The following is a 25,602-nucleotide window of genomic DNA, read 5'->3' as shown; positions in this document are numbered from 1 at the left end:
TCAGCCAAGTATCTGTAAACCTCCTCTTATGCTTTTTGAAAAAAAACCAAAACCCTGATGCAGCTGTAAGAGAGAACGTGAAGCTGGGAATGATACACTTTATATGTGCATGCAGAAAGGCTGACTCCATCTCTCGTGCTGTGAAGTGCTGACTGATGAACGGAAACACAAAGTGTTTCCCCAACTTGCTGTATACTGGACACACACAGAAAGAAACCTACCAGGGATGGGCAAACCTCAAACAATGGAGAGGTCTGGATGCTCATCTGAGATGAGCCTAACTTGGTCCAAACTGCTTTGGTGTATAGATTGGGCTGGGAATCTCTTGGGAACCAGAATGCTTTCATTGCTTAGCACTCAGAGTCTAACCTGCATTGGAAACTTGGATCCAAACTTCCTCAAACTTCCTCAAAATCCAGGCCTGTTTCTAACTTATAATCATGCTTTGCATTATCAGAGAGCTGTACAATATTAAGCCTGACAGTGAGGCAGCTAATGTTATTAGCTCCACTTGACAGATGGGGAAACTGAGGCACTGAGGAATGACATCACTTACCCAAGGCTGCTCAGTGTCTGAGTAGTAGAGTCTGGATTAGAACTCAGGACTTCCTGCCTACCTGTCCCACCAACAGTTCACCAGCCCATGATGCATGCTTTCTAGAACAATTCCCAGTCATTTCCTGGCACTGGCTGGGCCACAATGATGATAGGAGAGGGTGAGGTAGCATCTACAGGGGCAGGGGGATGAAAACTTTAAAAAAAAAAACCAACAAAAAACCTCCCCAAACCAACCAAGCAAAAAAGACTTCTGGCAAGTGTTTCAAACTTTAAAAAAAAAAAAAATTCTGGCTTGTTTTGAGCTTTGGAAGCAAGTTCGAGCAGGTCCTTATTTTACCAGAAAGGCTTTGTCGTGGCCTTGAAATAGAGGGTGAGGAAAACACACTAATCACGGCTCTGATCCAGCAAAGCACTTAAGCCCATGCTGAGATGTAAGCAAGCACTTGAGTCCCATTGAGTGCGGTATGCGTGTACTAGATGGGTCCAATATGTTTAGTCCTAGGGGATCAGGTAGATTGTGAAAGATGGGCGGGATGGGTTTGAGGATATTTTTTGCTTATTAGGCTGTGGTATGTGGTATGTTGTCTATGATCCTATAGCCTCGCATAGGTAGGCTCGGCACCTTTGCACGCCCACCACAAAGGTGGAATCATGCTGCACACCGCATGCACAGCACATTTGCACGAGGAGGTGAAACTATATGTGCTCTTTCCTGTTTTGCGATGAGCTCAAAGATGGCCCCAACCGGCTGGACAGTTTGCTGCGATTCCTGAGCCACTTGCTGGGAAACGGGTCCTTTTCCTAGTGAAAGTTCCCCTTCCTGTGAAAGGCTGATGAGAAACGCGGCAGGATCTTGACGTGAGAATCGGGGTTTCATTTGTTTCTCAGAAAAGCCACCTCTGAGGGGCTCAGAACAGAACTGCTGTGAAACATGGCGTGAGACACATCCCGGGGAACGCTGCACCCATTCTGCATGGCTATAATGACAGAGTCTTGCGTCCTGAATACCGGCCATGCCACATCATTGCTTGCTCGTGCGCTGGGGACGTCTTTAGACAGCAGCTAGCAGTCAGAGCTTAGAAAATAAACTTGTGGGGAGGCAGGTTGTCAGGGAAAACAAGGGGATCGGAGGAATCCAACTCATCTATATTTTCCCCTAAACTGCCTCTCTACTCCGCACCTCCTGGGGCTGCCAGTCAAGCAATCCCGGCGACTATGCGTGGGGCTCAAATCGTGGGGAGGGTAAGAAGGATCCCTGGCCAATAACCACAGGGGAGGGGCTGAAGGAGAGCTTTCCCTGGTTAAACGTTTCAATGTCCGAAAGCCCTGGATGGGGCTCGCTGTAGGGTGCCCCCTGCTCGTGACATCACATCCTTCATTCAGCGCAATATGCCTTGCCGCTAACTTCCCCAAGGGTGGGTATAGCAGGATGCCCAGGCACGGGCATGCCGTGCAGTCACAGGAACATCTTCCACCATATCATCGCTAGACACCACAACCCAGCTGCCTGCCAATCCTTGGAGATCCTGCCCTCTGCCTGCAGTGCCCCTATCCAGGCCAGCTCACCTCCCTTTTACTGCGGCAAACAGGATTGTAACGAGGCCAGCGCACAGGTCTCCTGAAGTCAGGGCTACTCCCAGGGTAGCTAGTCACTAGATAAAGGACCTTACCCAGGTATGGGATGCAGTAGCTTGTGCTTGGTGGTGCCACATGAAAAATGAGCCATGGGGGGCAGGTCTCATGGCTCCTCTGTCAAGAATGACTGGTGTTAGCAGTGGGATTCTGGGGGCAGGCAGAAGGCAGCCCATGGGAGAGGGGCGTTCCAGTATCTTCCTGTTAGAGTCAGAAATTCTGTGGATGAGTCCTGTGGGAGCATGGAGTCCTCTCCTTTCTCAGTGCTTTGATCTCCGTGGTGACAAAGAGAATGAGAGCTTTAGATGAGCTTTAAAATATACTCTGCCTCCTGTTTTTCCCTCGGCCTGGAGGAGAAAAAGAGAGAGAGAGAGAGAGAGATCAGAAAGGCTAGAACATAAGGTGCCTCTTGCTGATGGAACCCACTGACACAGTCTGGCGCTACGTCTCCGTCTAGTGGCCAGTTCACGTGAGTCCGCTACAACCTCTGAGCCAAGGAAACAGAGTTCGGAGACCGTGCAGCGTGGTTCGGGCCACGACTGATCCCTGACGTAACTGCACCAAAACCAGTGGCCTTACGCCAGGGTGACAGCGGCCCCACTGTGCTTTTCTGGACACATCTGAATATTAACAAATGTGTCCGTAATGCTAAGCTGGAGAAGGAGGAGTCAGGCTTTGGAGCCGAACTCGCCCGAAGCCCAGGGATGTTGTGATCTGATATGTTTAGTTTGGTCCAGGGCAGCCACAACATCTGAATCTTGATCCAACCTTCACAGGTCACAGGTGCCCTGATCCAGGTTCTGGTTCGGTCCACTACGAAGATCTGGATCTGAACTTCTAAAGTGGGGTGCTGGGAGTTAGGACTGGGAGCTGTGTCTGGCCAGCTCAGCTGGTACTGTATTGCTTTGCTTTTCTGCAGGGCGTTCCTTCTGTGCAACTTTAGGTGCCTGCCTCAGAACCCACCTACGTCTTAAATTAATCTGAGAAGGCAAACAATGGGACCTGCCTGGCAGCTTGGTAGAGAAGGTCACTGCAGCGCAGCGTACACATCACCTGCATGGTGCTGCCTGGCCGGTGTGGAAAGGCTGGCAGGATACCAGGCGCCTGGGGCGTTGCACATGGATGCAGTCCAATGTCATCACTGCAGAGTGCGTCAGTGTGAGCACACCAGCACAGGGCAGACCAGGAGCTCCCAGGGTTGGCAGGAGACGGGATCAACTGAATCAGAGCCGGGGCTCCCCCCACTGGCCTAGTGTCTGTCTACACTGGAGCTGGGGATGTCATCTCCAGCTCAGGCAGACACATCCATGCTAGCTGTCATCAGGCCGGTGTGCTAAAATCAGCAGTACTGCTGCGGTGGTTGGGACAGGCTAGCCACTCCACTGCAGACCTAGGGTTTCAACAGGACCGGGCTTGGGGCTGGTAGCCCCTCCTGCAGCCCGTGCGGCTGCAGCCACCCTGCTATTTTTAGCATGCTAGCTCCACCAGAGCAGCACGGGTACGTCTGCCCGAGCTGGGAACCACACCTCCCGCTCCAGTGCAGACAGACCCGTAGTCATCTCGTGTGTACAACCACATGGGAGGGGGGGTGCTCTCGTGGTGAAAGCACAGGACTGAATCGGTAGAGGTGGGGCCTGATTCTGCTCTCACTCATACTGGTGTCAATCTGGAGCAACTGCAGCCGACAGTGGTGTGAAACTGGTGTAAGCGAGAGGAAGATCGGCCCCCTAGAGTCTATTCCCGCAGACTCACAGGGCCTGGGCACCCCCTGCCTGACACCTCGTGTTGTTGTTGACACTGGAGGGAAGCGGCTGTGAAACACAGCCACTGGTGAGAGCAGTGAGTTCTGACGTGGCAGTGTGTTACACCCGTGGGAAAGGGGGAATGACTCCCCATGAGGCAAGGCAGTGGAGAAACAGGGTCACGGTGTGACCCTGGTCAAGTCCCCTCTCTATGCCTCAGTTTCCCCCATTTGTAAAGCAGGGATAGAAGGCTAATTGCACGTGTGTTTGTTCTGCGCTTTGGGATCCTCAGATGGAAGGTGCTGCAGGGGGGCACAGTCCCTCCAGCGCTGCGCATTTCCAGAGCGCCGCTCATCCCACAGGGCCCAGGTTACGCCTCTGCACCCTGCTCCAGTGTCCTACCTGACTGCTGAAAGACTGAACCTCGGTAGCCGGGGTCCTTCTGAAGCTGCATTTCTTTCAGAGAGAAGATGGAGGTATCTGGGGTGAAGGGAGAGAGAGAAGAAGTTGAGAGTTAACCTGACTGGCTGGCAGGGTGAGCGGGGATCTGAGCCTCCAGAGGAAGCCAAAGACCAATGCACCCTCAGAGCTTCACCCACGGTGCTCACGCTGAGGCTCCCACGGTCCCAGAATTCCCCACCCTGTCGTGCCCACAGTCCCAGGATCCCTCACACTGTGGTGCCCCTGGTCCCAGAATCCCCCTCCCCATTATGCCACAGCTTAAACCGCAAGGGTACCTGGCTCCTTTCTCTAAATGGGGGTCTCTAGGGATATGTGCGTAAGGCTGTTAATGAGGCTCTGCATTTGCCTGTTAGGCCTACCCCCTGCTGCGGGGCAGGACTGACTCAGCAGCTTCTCATTCCCGCAGGAGCGGGGCCCCTGTGCTCTCTGCCTGTTCAGCTCTAGAACTGGGCAGCTCATGGGAATGTTTCCTGTGGGAATTTTCACAGGAAAAATGCTCATTTGACGTTTTCCCATAGGAAACCACAGTTTTCCCACAGGAAACAATGGTTTTCCCATGGGAAAAATGTCAGAAATAAAGGAAGTGTGGGAAAACCTACTTACTCCCACTTTCTGACTGTCTTCCAACAGTAAGAAAGGGCTGAAAGTGTCTCTATCACTCAGAAAGCAACACTTTTCTTAACCCTTCACCTTGGTAGGGGAGAAAAACAGAGAGAAGACGGGCGTTTCCTCATACTCTCAACATGAAAAATTCCCAAAAGACCACAAAAAAAATCTCTTTCCCAACCTGAAAACTTCCATTTAGAAACTTTTTCAAATAATGAAAAACACCATCAAAACTGAGATTTTTTTTCGCACACAAATGAAACCTCATTATTTAACAGCTCCCCTCAGCACCTTACCCTAGCCCTGACGTAAGCAGTACTCCCTGCCCACCCTGGGCAGGACTGAGCCAGAATGCAGAGCTCAAGGAGACGAAGCAGGAGGGCCTAGAGACACAGCCCGTCTGGGCTCTGTGCACATGCAGGGCAGTACAGCCTACGCACTGGCCTGGAACTCGGAGACCTCGGTCCCAGTCTCGGCTCTGCCACTGGCCTGCTTGGACAAGACATGGCCTCTCTCCATGCCTCAGTTTCCCCATCAGTACAAAGGGGAAAATGATCCTGACCTTCTCTGTAAAGTGCTCAGAAATCTACTGAGCTAAGTATTATTATTACTCTCCCTTAATACAGTCATGGGGGCACTTCACAAAAGTGCATGACTCAGACAAGGGGTCTGACCCGAATTTGTTTTTCAGCAACAGGGGCGGAGGCTGTGCTACTTTACATGAGGTATCAGTAAGAAATGTCACAGCTAGACAGACAGCCCCTAACGAGGTGCATCCTGCCCTGGGACACCCCAACAGGGTAGTCTGCATGCTCACTGTCCGGGAGGAGTTGCACTCGGTCCCCCAGAGCCTTGAAGTAAGGGTGTCGCAGGGCCTCTACGGCGGAAATCCGGCGTCTGGCTTCATACTGCAAAAACCACAGAAAAAGGTGTGTATGTGTCAATACGTATTGAGTGTGTGGTGATGCGTGCTAAGTGTGTGGGTGCATGCGTTTACCTACGCTCGGTGTGTATCACTACATAGTGTGTGTGGGAGAGAAGAACACGGTGAAAGGAAGTGGGGGGGTGGTTTCAATCAGGGCCCCTCCGTAAGGCATCCAAATCCCTCGCTGAGTCACCTGTGCAGGCACTCGAGGGGAGTCGAAACGGCATTCGTTTCTGGTTAGCTGGATTAAGACACTCTGCGGCCGTAAGGCAGGATTGTGTTTCTGGGTAAATCCAGGAAAGTGGAACCAGGAACCTGGCAGCAGAGAAAAGGGGAGCGACCAGATAACGCTGCTGAGATGCTGGGTCGGAGTTCTGGTGTTCCACTGACTTTAAATACAGGGACAAACGGGCTCGTCTCAGAAAACTGAAGGGAAGGTGCTTCCCCCGTCTGATCATGGGAGATATAAACCAGGAGAAGAAGGCAGAAGGGCATGTCCACACACCAAGGGGAGTTTATGAGTGAATTCAGGGCAGTTATGGGTTGGAGCAATGGGGGTGGGTGCTTATAAGGCCCACTCAGACCTTGGCTGTAGGGTCAGAGAAATGGCTTATTAGGGTCCATAACCCCTAGCCATTGCTGTACAGCATCGAGGGCCTGATCCAGTGCCCAACCAAGCTCTTTAGAGGACTCCAACGGCAGCACGATCAGACCTTCTGGCGCCTTTGTAAAGGCGGACGGTAGCGGTGCACCTCCCAGCTGCCTCCTCCACTGCACGCCCCTCCCTGTGTGCTGCCCCACAAAAAGCCTCAGTCCCAAGTTAGCATCTCGCTGGAACGTGTCTCAGATCGGGCCTCGTGGCTGGAGGGTTCCCAGCTGCAGCCAGCCAGGCCCCCTGTCCCAACCCCAGGTGAGAAGGACAATGGTAGGGAGAGCTAATGTTAAACCAGGAAGGAAGGCAGCAGCCACAGAGCCCCAGAGTGGAGAGTGCTGAATCGTGGCACCTCCACCCAACCTACCCCCCTGCAATCTGGCTGGCCAGTCAGGCCACTTACCAGGAGGAGGTTCGTCAACAAGCTGATGCCTTCTGTGTCCAGCCTGAGAAAAAAAGGAAACAGTGACCATTAACCGGAGACTCTGCACTGGTCCAGGCTGGGGCTCAAGATCTCTCGCTGCGGGCAGTGGTGGCACAATGGATAGTGCACTTGCCTTTTGCACAGCTGGTGGGCAGGGCGGCAGCGTATTTACTAGCCCCCTGGTAGGGTAACCAGACGTCCCAATATTATCAGGATTGTCCCGATATTAGGGGCTTTGTCTTATGTAAGATCCTAATTCCGCCCAGCCTCTGTCCCGATATTGCACACTTGCTATCTGGTCAGCCTAACCCCTGCCGGCAGTCTCAGCAGAAAGGAGAAGGATGGAATAAGCTCTGGAGCTGGGTACTTATCCAGGAGCCCCTGGAGGGGGGTCCTTCCAGAGCAAGATGTATACACTTTAGCAGGGCATGGTGGTGGAGGCCTGCTCTGACGCTGGCTGCATCTGTTCTGTAAATTAGCAGAGATCCTTAATATCCAGAGCTGGCAGTCCGGCCCTTCTCCCCAACCCTCGTCGCCCCAGTCTCCCATGTGTGAAGAGACCAAAACCACAGTGTGTGTGTGGGTCTCTGCTCAAGAAAGGTACCTGGGTGCATGATTTATCAAGGGCTGGGCTCGGTACTGGGGGAAATTATAAGCCTTAAATTCCACGTTGGATGTGATTCCAGGCCAGGAGTCTTCTGTAGGGGTGCCTGGGGAGAAAGGCAGGTTTAGACACACCACCCTGTGCGTGGGCTATGGAAAGCTGTTAGTTTCTACACTAGATGACACCAGAGAGAATAGCTCCTCACAGAAAAGCCCCATTGAATCTAGTGAAAAACAAGAGCTGTTCTATAGCTGGTTTGAACCCTCCCCTGGAATTGAAGGGAGAGTTCTCTCCCTGCTATTGTATTCTACAGGAAGGTTATAAAACTCTGTAGAAAGGATCTGATTCTCTAGTAAATCCTATCGGGTTCACAGAATGGGAGCTGAAGACCAGTCCAGCAGCACCAGGAAGATTAAGGATTTCCTGCTCTTCCTGGTCAGTCACTCCCTCTCGTGGAGACACGGGAGAATGCAGAAGACTCACCGAGCAGCCTGAAGATGAGATGGAGCTCTTCTTTCACAGTGGAGCCTGGGAACATGGACCGTCCTGTGACCATTTCGTAGTGTATGCAGCCCACACCCCTAAACGAGCAGCAGAGACACTGGAGTTAGAGGTGAGAAAGTCCATCCCTGCCCCATGTCCGGTGCAGGACTGCATGGCCCCTTCCAGTCGCAGCCCTTGGGAGAGGAATCAACAGCCCACACTGTTATTGCTGCTAACCATGCACACAGCGCCACACAGCGTGTTCAGATAAGACCCATCCCCGGCTCCAAACAGCTCGTGCCCTCCGAGTCGCAGGACACGGCACAGACACGAAAGCAGGCGGCAGCCCAATGTGATTATTTAATATTATTTACCTGGGCAGCAGAGTGCCTGGGGCCATGCCCCAGAGAGCTTGCAGTCTTAACGTGGGACTCTATCTCTGCCCCGCCACCCGCCCTGCGTGCAAACGCTGGCTCACCACATATCGAGGGGCGTGGAGTACTCCGTAGATCCCAGCAGGACGTCCGGGGGCCGATACCACAGCGTGACCACCTCGTTGGAATACGTTTTCGTAGGGATCGATTTGGATCTGGCTAGACCTGGCCAGGAAGGGGACGTCAGCAAGAACGCTCCAATTTGTCTTTTGCTGCAACGAGTCTGCGTCCATCCCAAGAGGAACGGAGCGAGCCGTGCGGACAGCTGTGCACACGTGTTCAGCTCCCATCTGGGCAGCTAAACGCTGCCGGTCTGGCAATCTGGCCCACTGCATTAGGTGTTTAAATGGGAGCTGTTGGGTGCTGAAGCCACGCCCCCAGAGGAACTCCTCCCCCCTCGTAAGCATTCTCACACCAAGCCCCGCCCCCTAGTTTGTGCCTCAGAGGAACAGGCTCCAAGCTGGAACCCAGCTCCGTGGAGCAGGCAGTTTCCATGGAGGGGGAACTAAAGCGCCAGTTTGAGAAGCGCATGCAAGGTTGCAGCAGGGGTGACTGTGTTCTAGGCTGCTACGGGAACCCCAGCCCCATGCTGCTCTGCAGCTCCAGGGACTGCACACCCACTGCTGTCTGCACTCACTGCACCTGGCCCAAGCCAGGCCAGGGCTGTTCTCTCCCTGCCCTGCCCTGCTCACCGAAGTCAGCCAGCTTTAGCTCCCCCCTCTCGTTGATGAGCAGGTTCTGCGGTTTGAGGTCTCGGTGCAGGATCTTGTTCTGGTGGCAGTAGGACAGGCCGCGGAGCAGCTGGAACAGGAAGATCTTGGGGAGGGGAGGAGAAAAGGTAAGAGGGCATGTTCAGAGCAGAGTGAGAGCAGGGCTTGGCATGTTTTCCGGCAGAGACCAGGGACGAACAGAGCCTGCAATGGGCTCGGGACCCTTCAGGGTGAATATAAACGTGAGCTGCAACAGTAATAATCACAAGATGTAAAGGGGAATAAAGATCACATTGGACAGCTCTGGCTTAACTTCAGACTATGCACAGGTGGCAGCTCTGGATGGAGCAATGTGCAAAGCCAGCACCGCTGCGTCTCCAGCTTGGAGCACAAGAATAAAGGCCAAATTCACACCCACACTAAGGCCCCTTTACACCATTCCGGCAGCATACAGGGGCCTTAACACGACCGCACATCACACTGACTTCTCAATTCCATTCACATCCACTTTAAGGTCCCTTTACACAGCCAGGCCTTCAGTGTGTCAATGCAAATCTGACCCTAAGAATATGTCTACACTGTGCGGTAGTGGGTCTCAGAGCCCGGGTCGATCGATTCAGGCTGGAGCGACAATGCTAAAAATGGCCATGGAGATATTCCGGCTCAGGCTGGGGCATGGCCTCTGCCCTCCTACAGCTTCAGAGCTGGAGCTTCAGCTCGAGCCAGGTCTACACGGAGGCTTTTAACACTGTCGCATGAGCCCCGAGAACCCTCATCTGCAGACCCAAGCTCCGAGATTCACTGCCACCGGGTTGGGGTTTGTTTTGTTTTGCAGGGTAAGTCTACCATTAGATTTTCTTGTTCTCCTTTTTTTTACTCATTGGCAGAGCGCGTGAAGGCCTTACACTCCAGGCGATGAAAAGTGTTTCCAGAGTTACCGATGCTAAGCGCCTTGGAAGAGCTGGGTCCAGTTACCACCATCATTACTGATGGGATTTCTGCGTTCGTCTGTAACTTCCGAATGCCACATCCGATCGATTCCAAATTCTCAGGGAATGTTCTAGGCATCAGGGGGCAGAACCTCACCGATTTTAGGGAAAATTGGAAAACCAGAATGGGGGAAATGTGGGACACACGTTGCCCCTGCCTTCTGTTTAGCACAGCCACAGCTTCAAATGTCTGTGCAACTGTCTGTGGGTCAAACAACTGAGCTGATGGACTCCCACTATTGCCATCCAGCATAACAATCCCCCATGCTCATCCTCCCAACGCAGTCTAACATGCTGACACCTTGAATAACTTCTCTCCCAGGCAAAAATGAATGGTGCTGAGGAAAGGGGAATGGAAGCACAGATAGGAATGAGGGCACACACGATTCCTGGCAGAGGGAAGGAAGCTAGGGAGACCTGACGTTGTGGAAGGGGGGACACCGAGCCCCAAGCATGGGAGAGGAATGGGAATGTGAGGAAGGGGAGCAGACAATCCCTGGCATGGGCTGGTGGGAGAAAGGGGAACCCTGGTTTGGTGGAGGAGGATGGGGGGCACATAGAACTCCTGGTGGGGGGAGGTTGAGGAATAATCCCAGGGAGGCCATGAAATATGTGGGGATGGGAGGGCGCTTGGGGGGGGAAGTGGGAGGGGTGCAAGAAGCTCCTGGGGCGTGCAGTGAACCTGCTCTCCAGAAGTTACGAAGAGTTATGCGTGTCCCACAGTGTAGCTGCATTTAGTCCTTAACAACATCAGTTTCCTCACCCAACACCCCGCCTCGCTAGGAGCGGGACGAAGGGGCAGAGTCTCTGACTCGGGGACTTTCTACACCCAGGTGACAAGATCCCGCAATAAGATGCCATGAAGGAAACAAAGTTGCCCCGGGACGAATGGTAATACAGACAAGTATTTAAGATATCCATCAAGGGCTGAGGAAAGGGGGTGAGCAGGGGTTGCAGACAACCCCAAATTATTCAGGTTAGTCCAGGCCAGAGAAAACGGCCCAACAATGCTCAGTGAATGGGCAGTGCGAGGGCAGGTTGCATTCACGGTTGACAAGTACCAGACGATGCACACCGGGTGGGACAATCTGAGTGTGAACGTCTGCGTGGTCTCGTACCTTCACGTTGTGCATGCTCATCAGGTTCCCGCAGTTATCCAGATATTGCTTCAGGTCGTTGTCCTGCAACAAGAAGCACATCCCGTAGGAATCTTCTATATGAGCATGAATAGCCGGCCACGTTCAGATGCGTCCCCAGCAAGTTACTTGACAACACGCGGTGATGGCCAAGCTGCTGGGGCGCAAGCTGAGCGCAGTGAGTGAGGTTTAACAAGGGCTGGGTGGCTAAATCCCACTGCTAACTTTAACGTACCCTGAGGCTTCTTTCACAGATTTAAAGAATTTAAGATCAGAAAGGATCATTATGATCATTCCAACCCCCCCCTGAAGTGGCAGGTGCTCGGGGGAATGGGTGGAGATGGACGGCTCCCTCATTCTATGGCCCATGTCGCACCAGAGCTCAGAGCAGATAATTGTTATTAGAGGCGAGTAAATATTTTGTTAATTAAAAAAAAACGGAGTGAAATCTCCGATTACACGTACTGAACAGACCAGGCCCGTCTACCAAACGTTAATATTGTGCGGCGGGTGTTGTAATGATGCTGACGCCGGTACACAGGGAGATCTGATGTCATTATTTCTGCCTAGAATCTCTTCAAACTAAAGCTCACTGTTGTAACGATAATTGGCTTGTTTCTGATACTTATGTGGTAAGGATATGTAAACCTGTCAATACTTCCTAAATAAATAGAGAATAACCAAAACAAAATCTAGAAAATATTTGATGACATTATTGTGAAGTGTTCCCCTTTCTTGGCCTGTTACAAAACTGCTCAGGAATTCTCAGCGTTTGGAAATTTTTCAGCATTTTGAAAAACACGAAGATTTTGTTCCCCTGCCTTTTTTTTTTTTTTTTTTTTGCACCCAGCACTAATCATCACTCCTACGAACTCTTTCCAGGAATGAGCCCTCATCATTTCCAGCAGGGGAGGAAAGGCTGGCTGTCCGGGTTGCCCCAGGCCAAGATAAGCAGCCCTTGGACTCACCAGGTACTCGAAGACAAGGGTGAGGGAGCGCTCGGTGTGGATGAGATCATGGAGGGTCACAATGTTTGCATGCTTCAGGTTCTTCAGCAGGGAGACTGCAAGGCAAGAAGAAGGCAGCATTAGTGATGAAGAGCCACTGGTGGTAGACTGTGGCAGGAGGGGTGGTAACCTGCACGGGCAGGGCTGGCTGGTCCCAAAACTTGGCCCTCATGGACCCAGACAGTGTTTTGCAAATGGAAGAGTCAGTCCTTCAAGGCTGAGTGGGTTTGGATTGGCTGGCTGAGCTGCCCATCCAGCCCTAAGGCAAAACTGATTCACTACTAACTTTCCATTGCTGGAAACATCCCCTTTTCACGCAGTCACCCTATGAATGGAACTGTGCCCAAGCACATCTCTAGGTGGCCTAGGCAATTATTCATTCCACTGTGAGTGATTCCACTGCAGCTGGTCACTGGGAAGGAGGCTAGCCTTGTCATCAAAGCTCTGGACTAGGCATCAGGAAGCCTCTACTCTATTGCTGGCACCGCCACTGAGTTCCTGTGTGGTCTTGGGCAAGTCACTTCAGCTCTCTCCCTTGGTTCCCCAGCTGGATAAGGAGGAGGATGAGATTTCCCAACCTCCGAGGGGTGGTTGTGACCCTCCACTGACAGTGGCAAAGCATTAAAGGATGTAAGGGAAGGGGAATGAGCTGCTGCTATTTTACTCCAGCTCAGTCACTGGCCTGATGGTGGCAGCCAGGCGAGAGACCAATGTGGATTCTTTGTTCCCAGAGCCTCACCCCGCTCTCGGCTTGCAATGGGTGACATCACCGCAGAGGCAGCATTCCCCTGGGGAAGGACCATGCTCAGCAATGTTCAACAGCAATTCCTACAACGGATTAAAGAGCTGATGGGCTCCATAAAGAATTCTATCCAGTTGTCCTTAGTCCCAAAAGATGGGGCCTCCAATGACAATCCTCACAGAGAAGGGGAGCGGGAGGCGTTTTAAGTCTTGGATAGGGATGCAAGAGACTGCCCCAGAGAACGGACAGATCAGATCACTGGCCTTAAAGTAACTATGGGCTCATTTGGATCACAGACATGTTGGGCTGGAAGGGACCGTGAGAAGTCATCAAGTCCAGGCCCCTGAGATTGGTAAGCGTATATAAATTGCTACCGTTACACAGTTATAATCATGATTCCCAGATTTGTGGTTCGTCACTGTGTGTGATGCCTTTCAGCACAAAAAATACCTCCTGCTCCTTACCCTCCCTTATAGCTGTGCAGGGTGCCCCTTCTTCGTGCTCCAGACGGATCTCCTTCAGAGCGACCAGGTTCCCAGTTAGCTTGCTGCGCCCCTTAAAGACAGTGGCATAGGTCCCCTGTGGGAAAGAGGCAGAAAAATGCAGCTCATTCACTCACACCTGGATGGCACGGAGAGCTGCTATGGAAAGCAGGGATCAGACCCCCGCATGTACTACAAACCAGCGTCCACGGGAGCATTTTGTCACTGGATGGATGGGATTGAAAAACAAGGGCAGGATTCTTTTATGACTGGTAATACAGGAGGTCCCCTGGGTTACTGAAGCATGACATTGATTCCTCTGAATATCTTAACTTCGGTAATGATCCCAACAACCTTTCGTCAGCAGGGAAGAAGCCTGGGATCGGCAGCCTAGGTCTCTCCCACTTGAGTTAAAGGAGCAACTCCCTTAGATGGTAGCAGTAGTGGGTTACTGTGCTATACGTGAACCCGCTACTAGAGAGGAACTTAGCCAGTACAGGCTGTATACTGATGCTCTCCCATCGGCATAATGATTCCACCTCTGTGAGAAGCGGAAGCAATGTCGGCGGGGGATGTTCTCCTACCAACACAGCGCTGGTGTGGGTAGTGCTCAGGTCGCTGTAACTGGCGTCGCTCGCTTGGGTGGGTGTCTTTTTCACACCCCACAGTGGTGTAAGTTAGACCAACGTAAGCTGTAGTGCAGACCTGCCCTAAATTTTGGGCTTAAACACTGAAGGCCAGATTTTTCAAAGACTGGAGCTCAGATGGCATCCTCTTAATCTGCCAGCGTGGAACAGACAATCCTGCCTGTAAAGTAGCCGTCCGAGCAGCCAAGTAACCTTTTGCAGGTATAACTTAGGGCTTTGGGGGTGCAGTTGGGGCACCGTTCTTTGAAAATGGTCCTTTCAGGGTTTACTTTGAGAGGGTGGGAATGGTTTACTGGCACGAGAACAAGCCTGGGTACCGGGAACATCTGAGTTCTACTCCAGGCTCCTCCACCGATTCCCTCTGTAGCCTTGGGTAAATCATTTAACCTCTCTGCTGCTGTAAAATGGGAATAACACTTAGCTACCTCAGAAGGAAGGCAGGTCGTACAGAGTGTTTGTGAATTGCTTTGAAGATAAAAAAAGCCTGATCCAAAGCCCATGCAAGTCAACTTCAAGATTCCTGTCAGTGGTCTTTGGATCAGACCCAAAAGAACAATGTAAGTGCTACATTTGAGTATTTCTCGTTAGCCAGGACTAATGCTGGGCCAAGACCAAACCCCCAGGTCCAATCACGCCCATTCGCGGAGGGAGTTTGGCTCTGGGTCTGCCCTTTGCAGCTAAGGCTCTGCTCTTAACTACATCTACAATCTTGAAGTGATTTCACATTCTCCTTACCTCCCCCAGTTTTTCCAATTTAACGTAGGTTTCCAGCTTCCCAAATCCGATGTCCGACTGCAGAGAAAAGGAAGAACATCAGCAGGAGATAGCCTTCCCTGGGAAAGGCTTAGCCCCACGGCTGAAGGAGGCTTTCGGGGGAAATGAATCAAGGCAGGTGTTTGCATGCAGAGGCCCAGCGGTTCTAGATGCAGGTCTATTACTGTCTGCAGGTGAGAATGGCCAGCCAGCCAATCAATCACAGGGAAACCACAACTGACTGGTTGCTTAAAGGAAACAAATGATATCTGCTTCCTCCCTCCACGGAACTGTGACACAAGCTATTAACTTCATCCCTGCACAAAGCATCTTCTCCTGCAATGTTGCTGTGGCTTGAAATATTGCCTTCCATTACTCCTATCTTTACGATTCCATTATCGTTCTGTGCATCTGTCCCTCCCTCACCCATCAGCCTGGCATTTGTCTGAATTTAAATGTGACCTTTCCCCCCCCTCCCTTTAAATGCAGTGATGCCCCTTTCATCAAAGAAACCTACCCTGGGGTCACACTTCAGGTATTCAGCCCCTGCCTTGTGCTAAAAGTCATTTCCCACACCTCGATCTTTAATAGAACGCCAAACCCCCGGTGCTTTTCAAATCAACCAGGAAAGACACATTTCCTGTTTGCAGAGGTCACTCTTTCAAGCAACACTGAGAGAGAGACACTATCACAGACACAGCTTGTGGTTAAGGCACTAGACGGAGGTTCAGGAGATCTGGATTGAGTCCCTACTACAGACTCACAGTGTGACCATCAGCAAGTCCATTAACCACCCCGTGCCTCAATTTCCCAATGGGAATATGACGCTGCCTTTGTCTATTTAGATTTTATACACTTTGGGGCAGAGACTATCTCCTAGGCCTGGTCTACGCTGTAATGTTAGCTTGACCGAACTACATTGCTCAGAGCAGTGAAACATTTCGCTCCCAGTGTGATGCAGTCAAGCCAATCTAAGCCCCAGCGCACGCACCGCTAGGTTGACAGAAGAATTCCGCGGGTAGGTGTTTGTGTGATGTAACTAACATGGCTCTCTCACTCTCACACCTCTGCATGTATTTACGTACAGGACAGTCACAAATACAATTCTTATCTCAGGGAAGTTCATGCTGATATGCCACATAATGGATATAACCCATGCCATATACATTTCTCCATCAGCAGGCGGTGCTAGAGAGATGGCTACTGCTGGACTGTGACCTTTGGAACGGTGCAGCCCCCGTCCACGGAGCAGGGGTGCTGAGAAATCCTTTGTCGTGTTCTCTCAGAATAAAGAACAACCCCGGTCGTCCGATTGGAGATGAACAGGAAAATGGTGTATGAATTTCAAACGGCCGGCAAGTCCTGGAGTCTGTTTATCCACAGGGCAGGAACTGCACGGGCTGCAGCAGGGAAAGCATCTTGTACCCAATCCCCCTTACAAATGGGATCCCGGAGGAACCAACCAACTACAGAACGCAGGTCAGTCTCTCTGGCCTCTCTGCCATCTCTGCCGTCACTGCCCCAGCGTTTTCCAACCAACACTGGTCCCACTCACTCATTACACAAGCCAGCAGACACAGAGGAGGGAAATACTGCTGACCCGGAGTGGGTTTGAACCAGTGACTCGGGAGGTCAATGGTGCCTGTAGCTCTACTACCGCTCCCCCGAACAGCCAGCCCTCCCCAGAGCAGCTACGTCAGTACATTTTGCACAGTTGGTCGAGATGATAACGTGACTGCTGGCATGTGAGAGAGGCTGGACATGATCTGATGGCCTAGCAACGTCACAATGCCACGTGAAGAGTTTGACAGAGGCATTCATTAGTCATTTACAAGCTTATTCATATTTAGGGGACATTCACTTCACTATTCAATAGACACAAGAGACTGGACAGGTAAATGTGCGCTGTCAGCACCTCAGCTTCTGCCCTTCGTCCCACTTTGGGCTAGGTATCTGGCAAAGGCTTGCCAAGGCCTCTGACCCAGTGACTGGGCACCACGGAGAGTTTCTGGAGACTAGGAGGCGTGCTGGCATATTTATAAATAAGGCACTGCGCTGTCACCCTTGTGCAGATTGATGCTGTGCTATAAAGAAAGCGAAACTCCGAAACCAGTGCCAAGATTCGTTCATTACTTATCGGCGTTCGCTTCTGAAGTAGGAGCAGCAGCAGGTGTTTGTTAAATGTCAAGTGACTTTCAGCCCCCATCGCTCTCGTAGACGCAAACCTTAATGTAGGCACGTAGGGGTGTATGAGTGTGACGGGCAGGTGTGGGGAGTTCCATGGCTGGATGCCGGGACGTGTGTAGCAGGGGTTTTGCACCCACAGGAGTATGCATGTGGACAGGTGGGGATTTGCACACAGAGGAATGTGCATGTGGACAGATAAGGATTTGCATTTAGAGGTGTGTGCACATGGGCATGGGATTTGCACACACAGGTGCAAGCATGTGCATGGTGAGAATTTACACAAGTGTAGGCACATGAGTGTGTGATGGTTTACACTCACGGGTACGTGCAATAAGGATTTACATGCATCAGTGTGTACATGCGGGCAGGTGGAAATTGTAGGTGTGTAGGTGTGGGAGGATGGGCACACACATATGGGAATTTACACATGAGAGTGCAAGGGGATTTACACACATGGCTGCAAGCAGTGGCATATGTGCATGATGTGGTGGGCCTGACACAATTCCCCCAGGACCCTTGAGCTGTGGCACTCACAAGGGAAGCCCGTCGAGACATCCTGCTGAAGGTCTTGGGGAACTCTGCGCTGTCCATCTGCAGCTTCTGTAGGAACTCCGGGGGCAGGCGGATGTCCATGGGCAGGGAGAGCCGCTTGCTGACATCCTGCAGACCAGGCAAGCACAGAGTTAGTGTCTAAGGCACCCTACGCAGCTGAGAACCTTAGACAGACATGCAGGGAGCAGTGCCTGACAGCCACGCACCTCAGCCTACGTACTCCCGGGCCCCCCACCCCAAGTCCCAGGCAGTCACTTCCCACCTCTGGGAACCGCAGGAGCTCCGCCTCCACGCACCTCTTACTCGCCCCACCCAGGTGCAGCCCGGCACAGTACTTGCCTCCATGGAGAAGCGGCGCTGGTTGTTCCTTCGGTAGCGCACACCTGTTGGGGACTGGCCTTCCACCTCCGAGGGGGAAATGGAGGTTGGCTCTGCCCGGAAGCGCCTGTCCAGGCGGCCCAGCTGCAGGTGCTCTTGTGCCAGGTCTGATGAGAGAAGAGAGAGAGACCGAGCGGATAGACTGGACGGCACCGCTATTAATCAATGAACGGGACCATCCCATTCCACTGCTGAGTCTGGGCACAGGATGGGGAGCAGGGGGACCCCTTGACACTGATCCCTGCCCTGACACCAACCCCCTCTGTGGCCTTGGTCAAGTCCCTTCACCTCTCTGCACCTCAGGTTTACCTTCGGAAACACTGGACCAACCCAGGGGAGCTTGCAGGAGCTAATGCATGCTTGCAAAGTGAATATAAGTGCAAAGGGTTTCTAGTAACTATAGCAACTCTGCTGTTATAACTGGGGTAATGCCTAGGGGCCCCAGTCAGGGAGCATTCCTTTGGTTTTTCCCTGCAGGGCCTCTGCCCCTTCCCTAGCTGTCTCTGCTTTATTAGCGAGACACTCAAAGATCTTTGTATTCCTGCGCTGGAGCTACTAGGACCCACCCGGTCTGGCTGCTGGAGTGAATCAGCTGAAGAGCTCTGCGTTTCAATGCAGGGCTCTAGTGCCCTGCCACAGTTATCCGTAGGAGCCAGCAGTCTGGGCTCTCACCATTAATACTGATTATTATTACACTGCAATTTACCCTCTGCACAGGAGACATTGTTCATGCTACGAACACCGCGGTCAGATGGTGTTTGTCAGTGCTGTGGTGGAGAGGGATGGAAGGGCACGGTACCCACGAGCACAGAGCACCACAGTTTTCGCGACGTGCTATACACGAAGAGCAGGCAATGGCAAGCTGCTCCCTTCACTGGCAGCTCAACTGGTTGTTTGCAGCATGAGTCAGGGAGACATCTCACGAACTGCCATGGGGTATCAGCCAGAAGATTCCCCCGGAGGCCTGTTGTCAGCCCTGGGAACTAAGAGTGTCCGGAAAACATCCTGCCATACAAGGACACCCTGACTCCCCTCAATGTCTTCTTGCTGCTGCCACGGCTACTGGGAGCATGTCACCACAGCGGCTGCAGCCTTCTATCAGGGTGCCAAGTTAGAACTGAATCACAACTGTTTCTGCAGGGGCCAGCGTTCCACCAAACCGCTCCCTGCGTCTCCACAGGCCAAAGGCAGCTAGCTCCTCCAGACAGAGAGACCTTTGCAGGGAGAGTGTCTTGTCTAGAGAGGTCATGGGAAAGCATCCTGGATCCGAGTCTCAGCCCACAGATCCCACAATGAAGGATGGAATCGGTCCCTCTCCACCGAATGAGTGTGATGCCCCTGTGCTAGATAAAGCAGGTGGCATGCACTAAGCCATTCCCTCACACCTCCACCGTGAGGTGCATGTACCACTTGGAAGCGAATTGCAGACACAGGGAATGAAGATACTTCAGCAGGGGGCAGAGTTTGCCTGCTGGGTATTTGTGTGCTCGCAGCCCTGCCTGGGTGTTTGATGGAGATGATGTCAGATGCTGGGTGAAGCAACACCAGGGCCTGTCTGATTCCGCTCCGCGTTTCCTGTGGATTACAGCGGGCCCCGACATCAGGAGAATAATGAGGCTGCATACAATATCAAAGCAAATTAAAGCGAGACTGCAGACACTGCTGCTGCCTTAGATGAGTCTCTCTCTCTTTTTCTCTTCGTATAAATACATTTAAACACTGCCTCTGCCAAAACAAGCTTTGATCTCCCATGGAAAGGGGCCAAAACCCTCTACTGCTTGCTTGAGTTACAACTTTTAATTATTTCGCTGAGTGTGAACTCTCCTCTTAAATCCCCATTAAACTTACAAGGCTGAGCCATACCCTCCAGCCTCTTTCCTCCCTCTCTTCATGGTTTCTTGGGAGGCAAGGCAAAGCAAAGGCCAAGTTTGCCTCTGATTTATGCCACTGCAAATCAGGAGCAACTCTGGATTTGCAACCAGGGTGACAAGGCTTTAAGCCATGAGGGGAGCTGCGCTGTGCTAGCCATGGTTGTGACTTACACCAGTGAGTCATAATTTGTGCTCAGTGAAAACCCAGGGCCTGGTGCCGCCCTGCTTTATACCTTGTGTCGCCGTTCACTCTTGTGCAAAGTGAGTGCAATTCGGGGTAAAGCCCGGCAGCCTGCTACACCCACTTTGCATTGATGTAACTGACTACACAAGGTGGAATCAGGCCCCCAGTGCAGGTCAGGCCAGGCACTGAAATCCAGCCATGGTTCAGGAGCTATCTGGATTCACTTCCCATCATATATTCCTGCCCCATGGGAGAAAAGACTGTCCACAAGAAGCAAGGAGCGAGCAGGGTAACCTCCCTTCACTCCAGCCCAGAATCCAAGAAGAGAAGAGGGGGCATGAGGTTTTCACATCACCACGTTGTGATGGTGCATCAGATGGGCGGGGGGGGAGGGAAGGGGGAGAGAAGAGGAGGGATATAAGTGGTGATACTCTTGCAGCTCCACTCAGAATCCGATTTCCACCCACCAGGGACACCTGAACAAAATGCTGCTCACCGCAGATTGCGCCGAACTCTTGGTATGATCATCCCCACTCTTTCCTGGCATGAAGCGAAACAGTCGGCAAGGCTGACATGTAAACATCCATCATTAGGCTTCTGAGTTAACTACACGTTGGGGTGAACAGTACCATTTCAGACCTCTCCCTGAGCTGTCGTTTCAGGCTGTCTGCAGACTCACTCAGGCGTCACCTTCTCAGCCTGCTCTCCATCCACCATTTGAAGATTATCAGAACGACCATAAGGGACTACAGGCTCTATTTGCTTTTAATTGAAGGCTTAGATTCTGGAGCACAAGCCGGCAGTGACCAGGACCAGGAGCTGCCTCACCAACCCGACTCCTGTTTATATCGATATGAGAGGGCACTGCAATGTGACGATGCAATGGACTCCAGGGGCTTTGTACTTCCCTGGATGGCGAAGCAGCTCTCCAGCCGTCAAAGTCTGACATCCACCAATACACAGCAGCCTAGATGTCCTGGTGCACGAGAAGTAGGTAGCGTGGCTGTGAAACATTTACTAGCCATCTGGGTTGGAGGGTGAACAGATCCTCGTCCCAGCTTTTCCTCCTACGTGACTGCACTTAAGGGGTGTTTGCAAAATGGGAGGGAGCATTATCCTCTTTGTTTATTTCTGGGGAGTGGATGCAAATGGCGGCAGCCAGCCACCATCTGAATGAAATTTTCCACCTCTTACCCACCTCCTGCTCCACCCCAAGGACTCCCTCACTGGCCCCAGCTCCAAATGCCAGCACAGGCACAGCAGGGCTCAGCAAAGAACACAGACAGGGGCTGCAAACTGGGAAGTTTGATCCTGAAACAGCTCGTCAAACAAAATCCCACTGGGGGGTCCACTCCCGAAGGTAAACAACTGGGGGAGGGAGAGAGCCACTCTCCAAGGAGGGCACCTGGCACCCGCCCTGCGTCGAGCACACGGCACTTTACAAACGTTAACTCATCCTCACAACCCCACGGTGTGTCAGGGACATTGGATAGAGAGGGAAACTGAGGCACAGAGTGGCGAAGGGACATGCCCAAGGTCACACAAGAAGTCAAGTGTCACAGCCTGGAAGCAAGGAGTTCCTGGTCACGCTGTGGTCAGGACAGTGAGCTACACCATGAGGATGCACAGTGTTCCCTAGACGCCTTCTGGCCCTGGCTCCATTTTTCCTTCCTTCCTTTTACAACGGAAAAATATTTTGCAGCTTGACTCTCCTAAGCAGCTGAGGAAGCAGGATTTGCTGCCGGGTCTTTCAGAGGCAGGCCCTCTGCAGCTGAGGGCCTGAGAAGCAGAGGGGGCAGAGACGAGCTGGCACCGATTAGACAGAAGGCCAGCGTCTCGTCTCTGAATCCTCATCCGAGCCACCAAGGCCTCGGCTTGGCTGCATGGAGGACGTGAGTCTACAAACAGCTGAAGGGTGCATGGGCCGCAGAGAAGGGAATTGTTTAAGGTGATGCAAAGCCTGATGTTTAGTCATGCTGAGCACCCCCGAATCCTATAAAACCCCTGGGAGAGGTGGGGGCTCAGCACCTCTGAAAACAAGGTCAGTAACAACTGGGATTTCCTAGTCCCTGCAATGACTAGCTCTGTGCATGGCTTGAAATCGGATTCCCTGCACGGATGATTCCTGGGCACACATTCCCCTGAGGAGACGCCAACCCTCTCCTTTTGGGGGCCTGCCATGCAGGACGGGCGGAGACAGTTCAAGAGGCAGGTTCGGACACACGGGCAGCAAGAATAGTTAAACGACACTGTCCGCAACAGCACCGCGACGACGCACACGGGAACGGTTGTGCCAGCCCGCCCAAGGGAAGTTTGGATGAGTGGCTGAAGCACAAGGCCCAAGCATCAGGATTTCTGGGCTCTAATCCCAGCTCTGCCACTGACCGTAGGCAAGACGCTTCTCTGCTCGGTGCTGCAATTTCTCCATCTGTAGAATCGGGGTAATGAGACTGACCACCCAGGAGGCTTACGGCATCCTTGTGTGTAAAACTGGCTCAGGCCCGGGCGTTTGCCAATGGTGCAGTGGCATGCAACCGGCTCTATTAGCACCGAGGAGCTTCCCAGTCACCCCCTAGAGAGATGAACTTTGGGAGCTAACCAAAAGTTTTTCCCTTCCAGAAAAAAGCATGCTGAACCCTTCCCTGCTAACCACAACCTGCGGTAACCACTGTCCCCTCCCTGGTCCAAAGGTCAGTGAAATCCGTAGAGAGAGGCCCTCTGCCATCAATGGGCTGTAGATCAAGCCCACACACGGCTAGGTAGTCGGGGACATCTGTACTCAGCATCCCCTTGCCGAGCCCAGCCCCTGCCAGGGCCGGAGAGCGCAGTGCTGCGGACAGGGAGCTCCCAGCGCCGAGGGGTTTATTAAATGCCAGCCGCACAGTGTTGAAGAGACACGTCAGACAAATGCGGCTGTCAGGGCTCTTAATAAATAACAGCCGCAGCTTTCAGGGGAAGGAGATTAAGGGCAGCGCAGAGGTGACTTCACAGGCTTGTTTACAATCTGTGAGAAACTTAATCAAGCGAGATCTCGGGCAGGCAGGAGTGGGCTGCATGGGAGCGAGGGAATGAAACCGAGAGATCCGGGCAGAACTGGGGACAGGGGAGATGGGCACCATGCCTGGGCTGTAAATCATGGGAAGGACACAGGCTGCCGGGTGAGGAATTTGCCATGTATCCTGGGACGCAAACTACAGCCTGGTTCCAAGATGGGGACGGAAGCACAGACCCAGGGTCTGGTACTGGCCTGGGGGCTTCTGTTTCCTAAGGGGGCAGAGACCACCCCTGGGCCTGGTGCTAGGTTCTCCTGCCACACAGGGGGCACACACACCCCGCTGGGCCTAGTTCAGGGATCCTCAAGAAGGCGACAGACTCATGGCCCGTGAAAGGGAGACAGCTGCGTACTCGGCTCTGCCCTCGCTCCTGTTCCATCCCGGTCACCCGGGGGAGAGACACCCAGCAGCTGGGGTTTGAAAAGTGACGGGGAGGGGGCCATGCACCGGCAGGACGGAGGACTCGTTAAAGTGAGAGAATGGGGACGCTGCCCTATTCCCTGACAGAACCTGGGACTGGTGCACACCGATAATGAGGCAAGGGGCCAGAGAGCCCAGGGCTGAAGTCCCCCGAGGAAGCCTCAGCCAGCTGCTCCTGTCAGCACCCAGCACTTGGTTAGCCTCACACCCTTTCATCCCAGCAGCCTCCATGCCCGTAATTAAGGGCTTGTGTCTAATTATAGCCCCGTCAGCTTGTCAGGGTTGGGGAAGCAGACAGGCACCGGGGCTGCTGTTGAGCATCGAGCCGCGCCAGGCTGCTCGCTGGGGGGGAGGGAGCTGCGCAGGTGCCACCAGCAAAGGAATGTAATTTGTGAGCAGCAGCGGCACTGCGGAGGAGCAGGGAGTGGGGCGGGGGCAATGAGGAAAGCCAGCTCTAGAACGGGCTGCTGGCTCTTTCCTTCCATCGAGGGAGGGAGCAGAGGACCAGACTGAGGATTATATCAGGGTCTCAACCTTGATTTTTTTTTTTAAAGTATGTTTCTAGCTGTTGCGCTGGCAGAGAAAAGTGTAAATGTAACCCAAGTGTAATGAGGCAGCGACGTGTGCCTGAGTCTGCAGAGAGCCTGAGAAAACTGCTGGGGGGGAGGGGCAGGCGGGGACTGCCTAAACCTGAGCCAATTGCTACTATTTCTAGCCAGCGAGAAGGGGGCCCCACGCTTTAACAAAGCTCAAGCCTTAAGCAGAAAAGCATCCTTCCTCTCCCACGTTTTGCTCTGTAATATGTAATAATATACATAATATATAATAATAGCAACACTTGGTCCTTTTTAAGCATCTTCTACCCATGGTGTTCCCTACAGAAGAATGAATGTCAGGGAGATGTTATCCCTGTTCCACAGATGGGGAAACTGAGGCACAGAGAGGCCAGGGACTCGCCCACGGTCACACACGGAGTCACTATTTATGCTGCTTCTCTGGGCCCTCTGAGACAGTTAAAAGTCAAGTGGAGAGAAAACCTGACCCTGCACCCACTGGCTGTGCCCAGAGGGGACTCTGGCTGAGCCTGGACCGGTTTCCCCTGATGGCAGCATGAACCCACCGGCCTCTCACCTTCATTCTTCCTGTTGTTGAGCTGGTTGAATTGCTCGGTGAACTCGGCCAGCGACTCCTCGATGGTCTCTGTCCGGGGAACGGAGAGGGAAAACCGCCGCTTGAAATTTTTCATCTTGTTCATTTTATTCTGTGCTGGGGTGGGACTGCAGGGCCCTGGAGGGAAGGGGAAAGCAAGGAGAGAATGCTGAAGGGTTTGGATTGCATGCACCATCACCCACTTGGGGGCTGAAGCCAGACACACAGGGCCTGATAGACAAGAGGTGTCAGGCGCCTGCAGCTCCGGCTGACTGGCCTTGGGAGGGCTGAGTGAAAATCAGGCCCGAGATACAGTCTGTGTTCCTAAGGAGCTTATAAATAAGAGACCTGATCCTGTCTGACTTCAATGGGGCTCGGCCTGGCTGCCAGACAGCTCGATTGCAGGATCGGGGCCCAAGTGTGAATCCTCAACTCTAAGCTCAAGGAATGATCCTCTCTGCCTCCCGTCTCTCTTCTCCCCCACAGTGGTGCAGAGCAGACGCCTAAAATAATGACCCCCCTCTTCTGCTTAGCTCCGCCGAGATGTGCCGCAAAGCCGCTAGTCACCGAGCAGGGTAATGGGGATGGATTGTGGCACCCGTCTAGTAATGTGAGCGCCTTGAGGCCAGAGCTAACCCAGCTGGGGAGGCCCCCAGTGCAGGGGGGATTCTCAGGGCATTCTTTCCACCTGCTTCAAGGCCCCAGCATATGGGACTTTACTGTACGTCAGAGAATCAGGCCCCGTGTGTTTTCATTACTTAACTGTGGTCTAAGAGGCACACGGCGCTTGCCTTTTCTAGCCACCTAAATACACGAATAC

At 52.7% G+C, this 25,602-nt stretch overlaps 1 protein-coding gene across 4 annotated transcripts; it reads right to left on the bottom strand.

Annotated features, from left to right (window-relative positions):
* Positions 1-2,412: 2,412 nt before the first annotated feature.
* Positions 2,413-24,888, bottom strand: CDK18 (cyclin dependent kinase 18). 4 transcript variants are annotated; one of them, XM_067531452.1, is made up of 15 exons: positions 24,754-24,888; positions 18,067-18,132; positions 17,710-17,835; positions 14,971-15,027; positions 13,571-13,685; positions 12,326-12,420; positions 11,340-11,402; positions 9,215-9,338; positions 8,567-8,687; positions 8,089-8,186; positions 7,606-7,711; positions 6,981-7,023; positions 5,818-5,908; positions 4,335-4,412; positions 2,413-2,537 (listed from the first exon to the last, which is right to left on the bottom strand). In XM_067531452.1, exons 1-15 carry the CDS (start codon positions 24,886-24,888, stop codon positions 2,503-2,505), a joined length of 1,353 nt encoding a protein of 450 aa, XP_067387553.1. In that variant the 3' UTR covers positions 2,413-2,502. The 4 variants fall into 4 exon arrangements, with proteins under 4 accessions (XP_067387553.1, XP_067387550.1, XP_067387551.1 ...); XM_067531449.1 differs by having other exon boundaries at positions 18,067-18,212; positions 24,765-24,888; XM_067531450.1 differs by having other exon boundaries at positions 18,067-18,200; positions 24,765-24,888.
* Positions 24,889-25,602: the final 714 nt, after the last annotated feature.

The sequence above is a fragment of the Emydura macquarii genome, unplaced genomic scaffold (assembly GCF_026122565.2).
Source record: "Emydura macquarii macquarii isolate MOO-44397 ecotype Brisbane River unplaced genomic scaffold, CSIRO-AGI_Emac_v2 contig_3220, whole genome shotgun sequence".
Taxonomy (NCBI): Eukaryota; Metazoa; Chordata; order Testudines; family Chelidae; genus Emydura; species Emydura macquarii.
The sequence above is the reverse complement of the archived record's forward strand: the minus strand, read 5'-3'. Positions and strand labels throughout refer to the sequence as shown.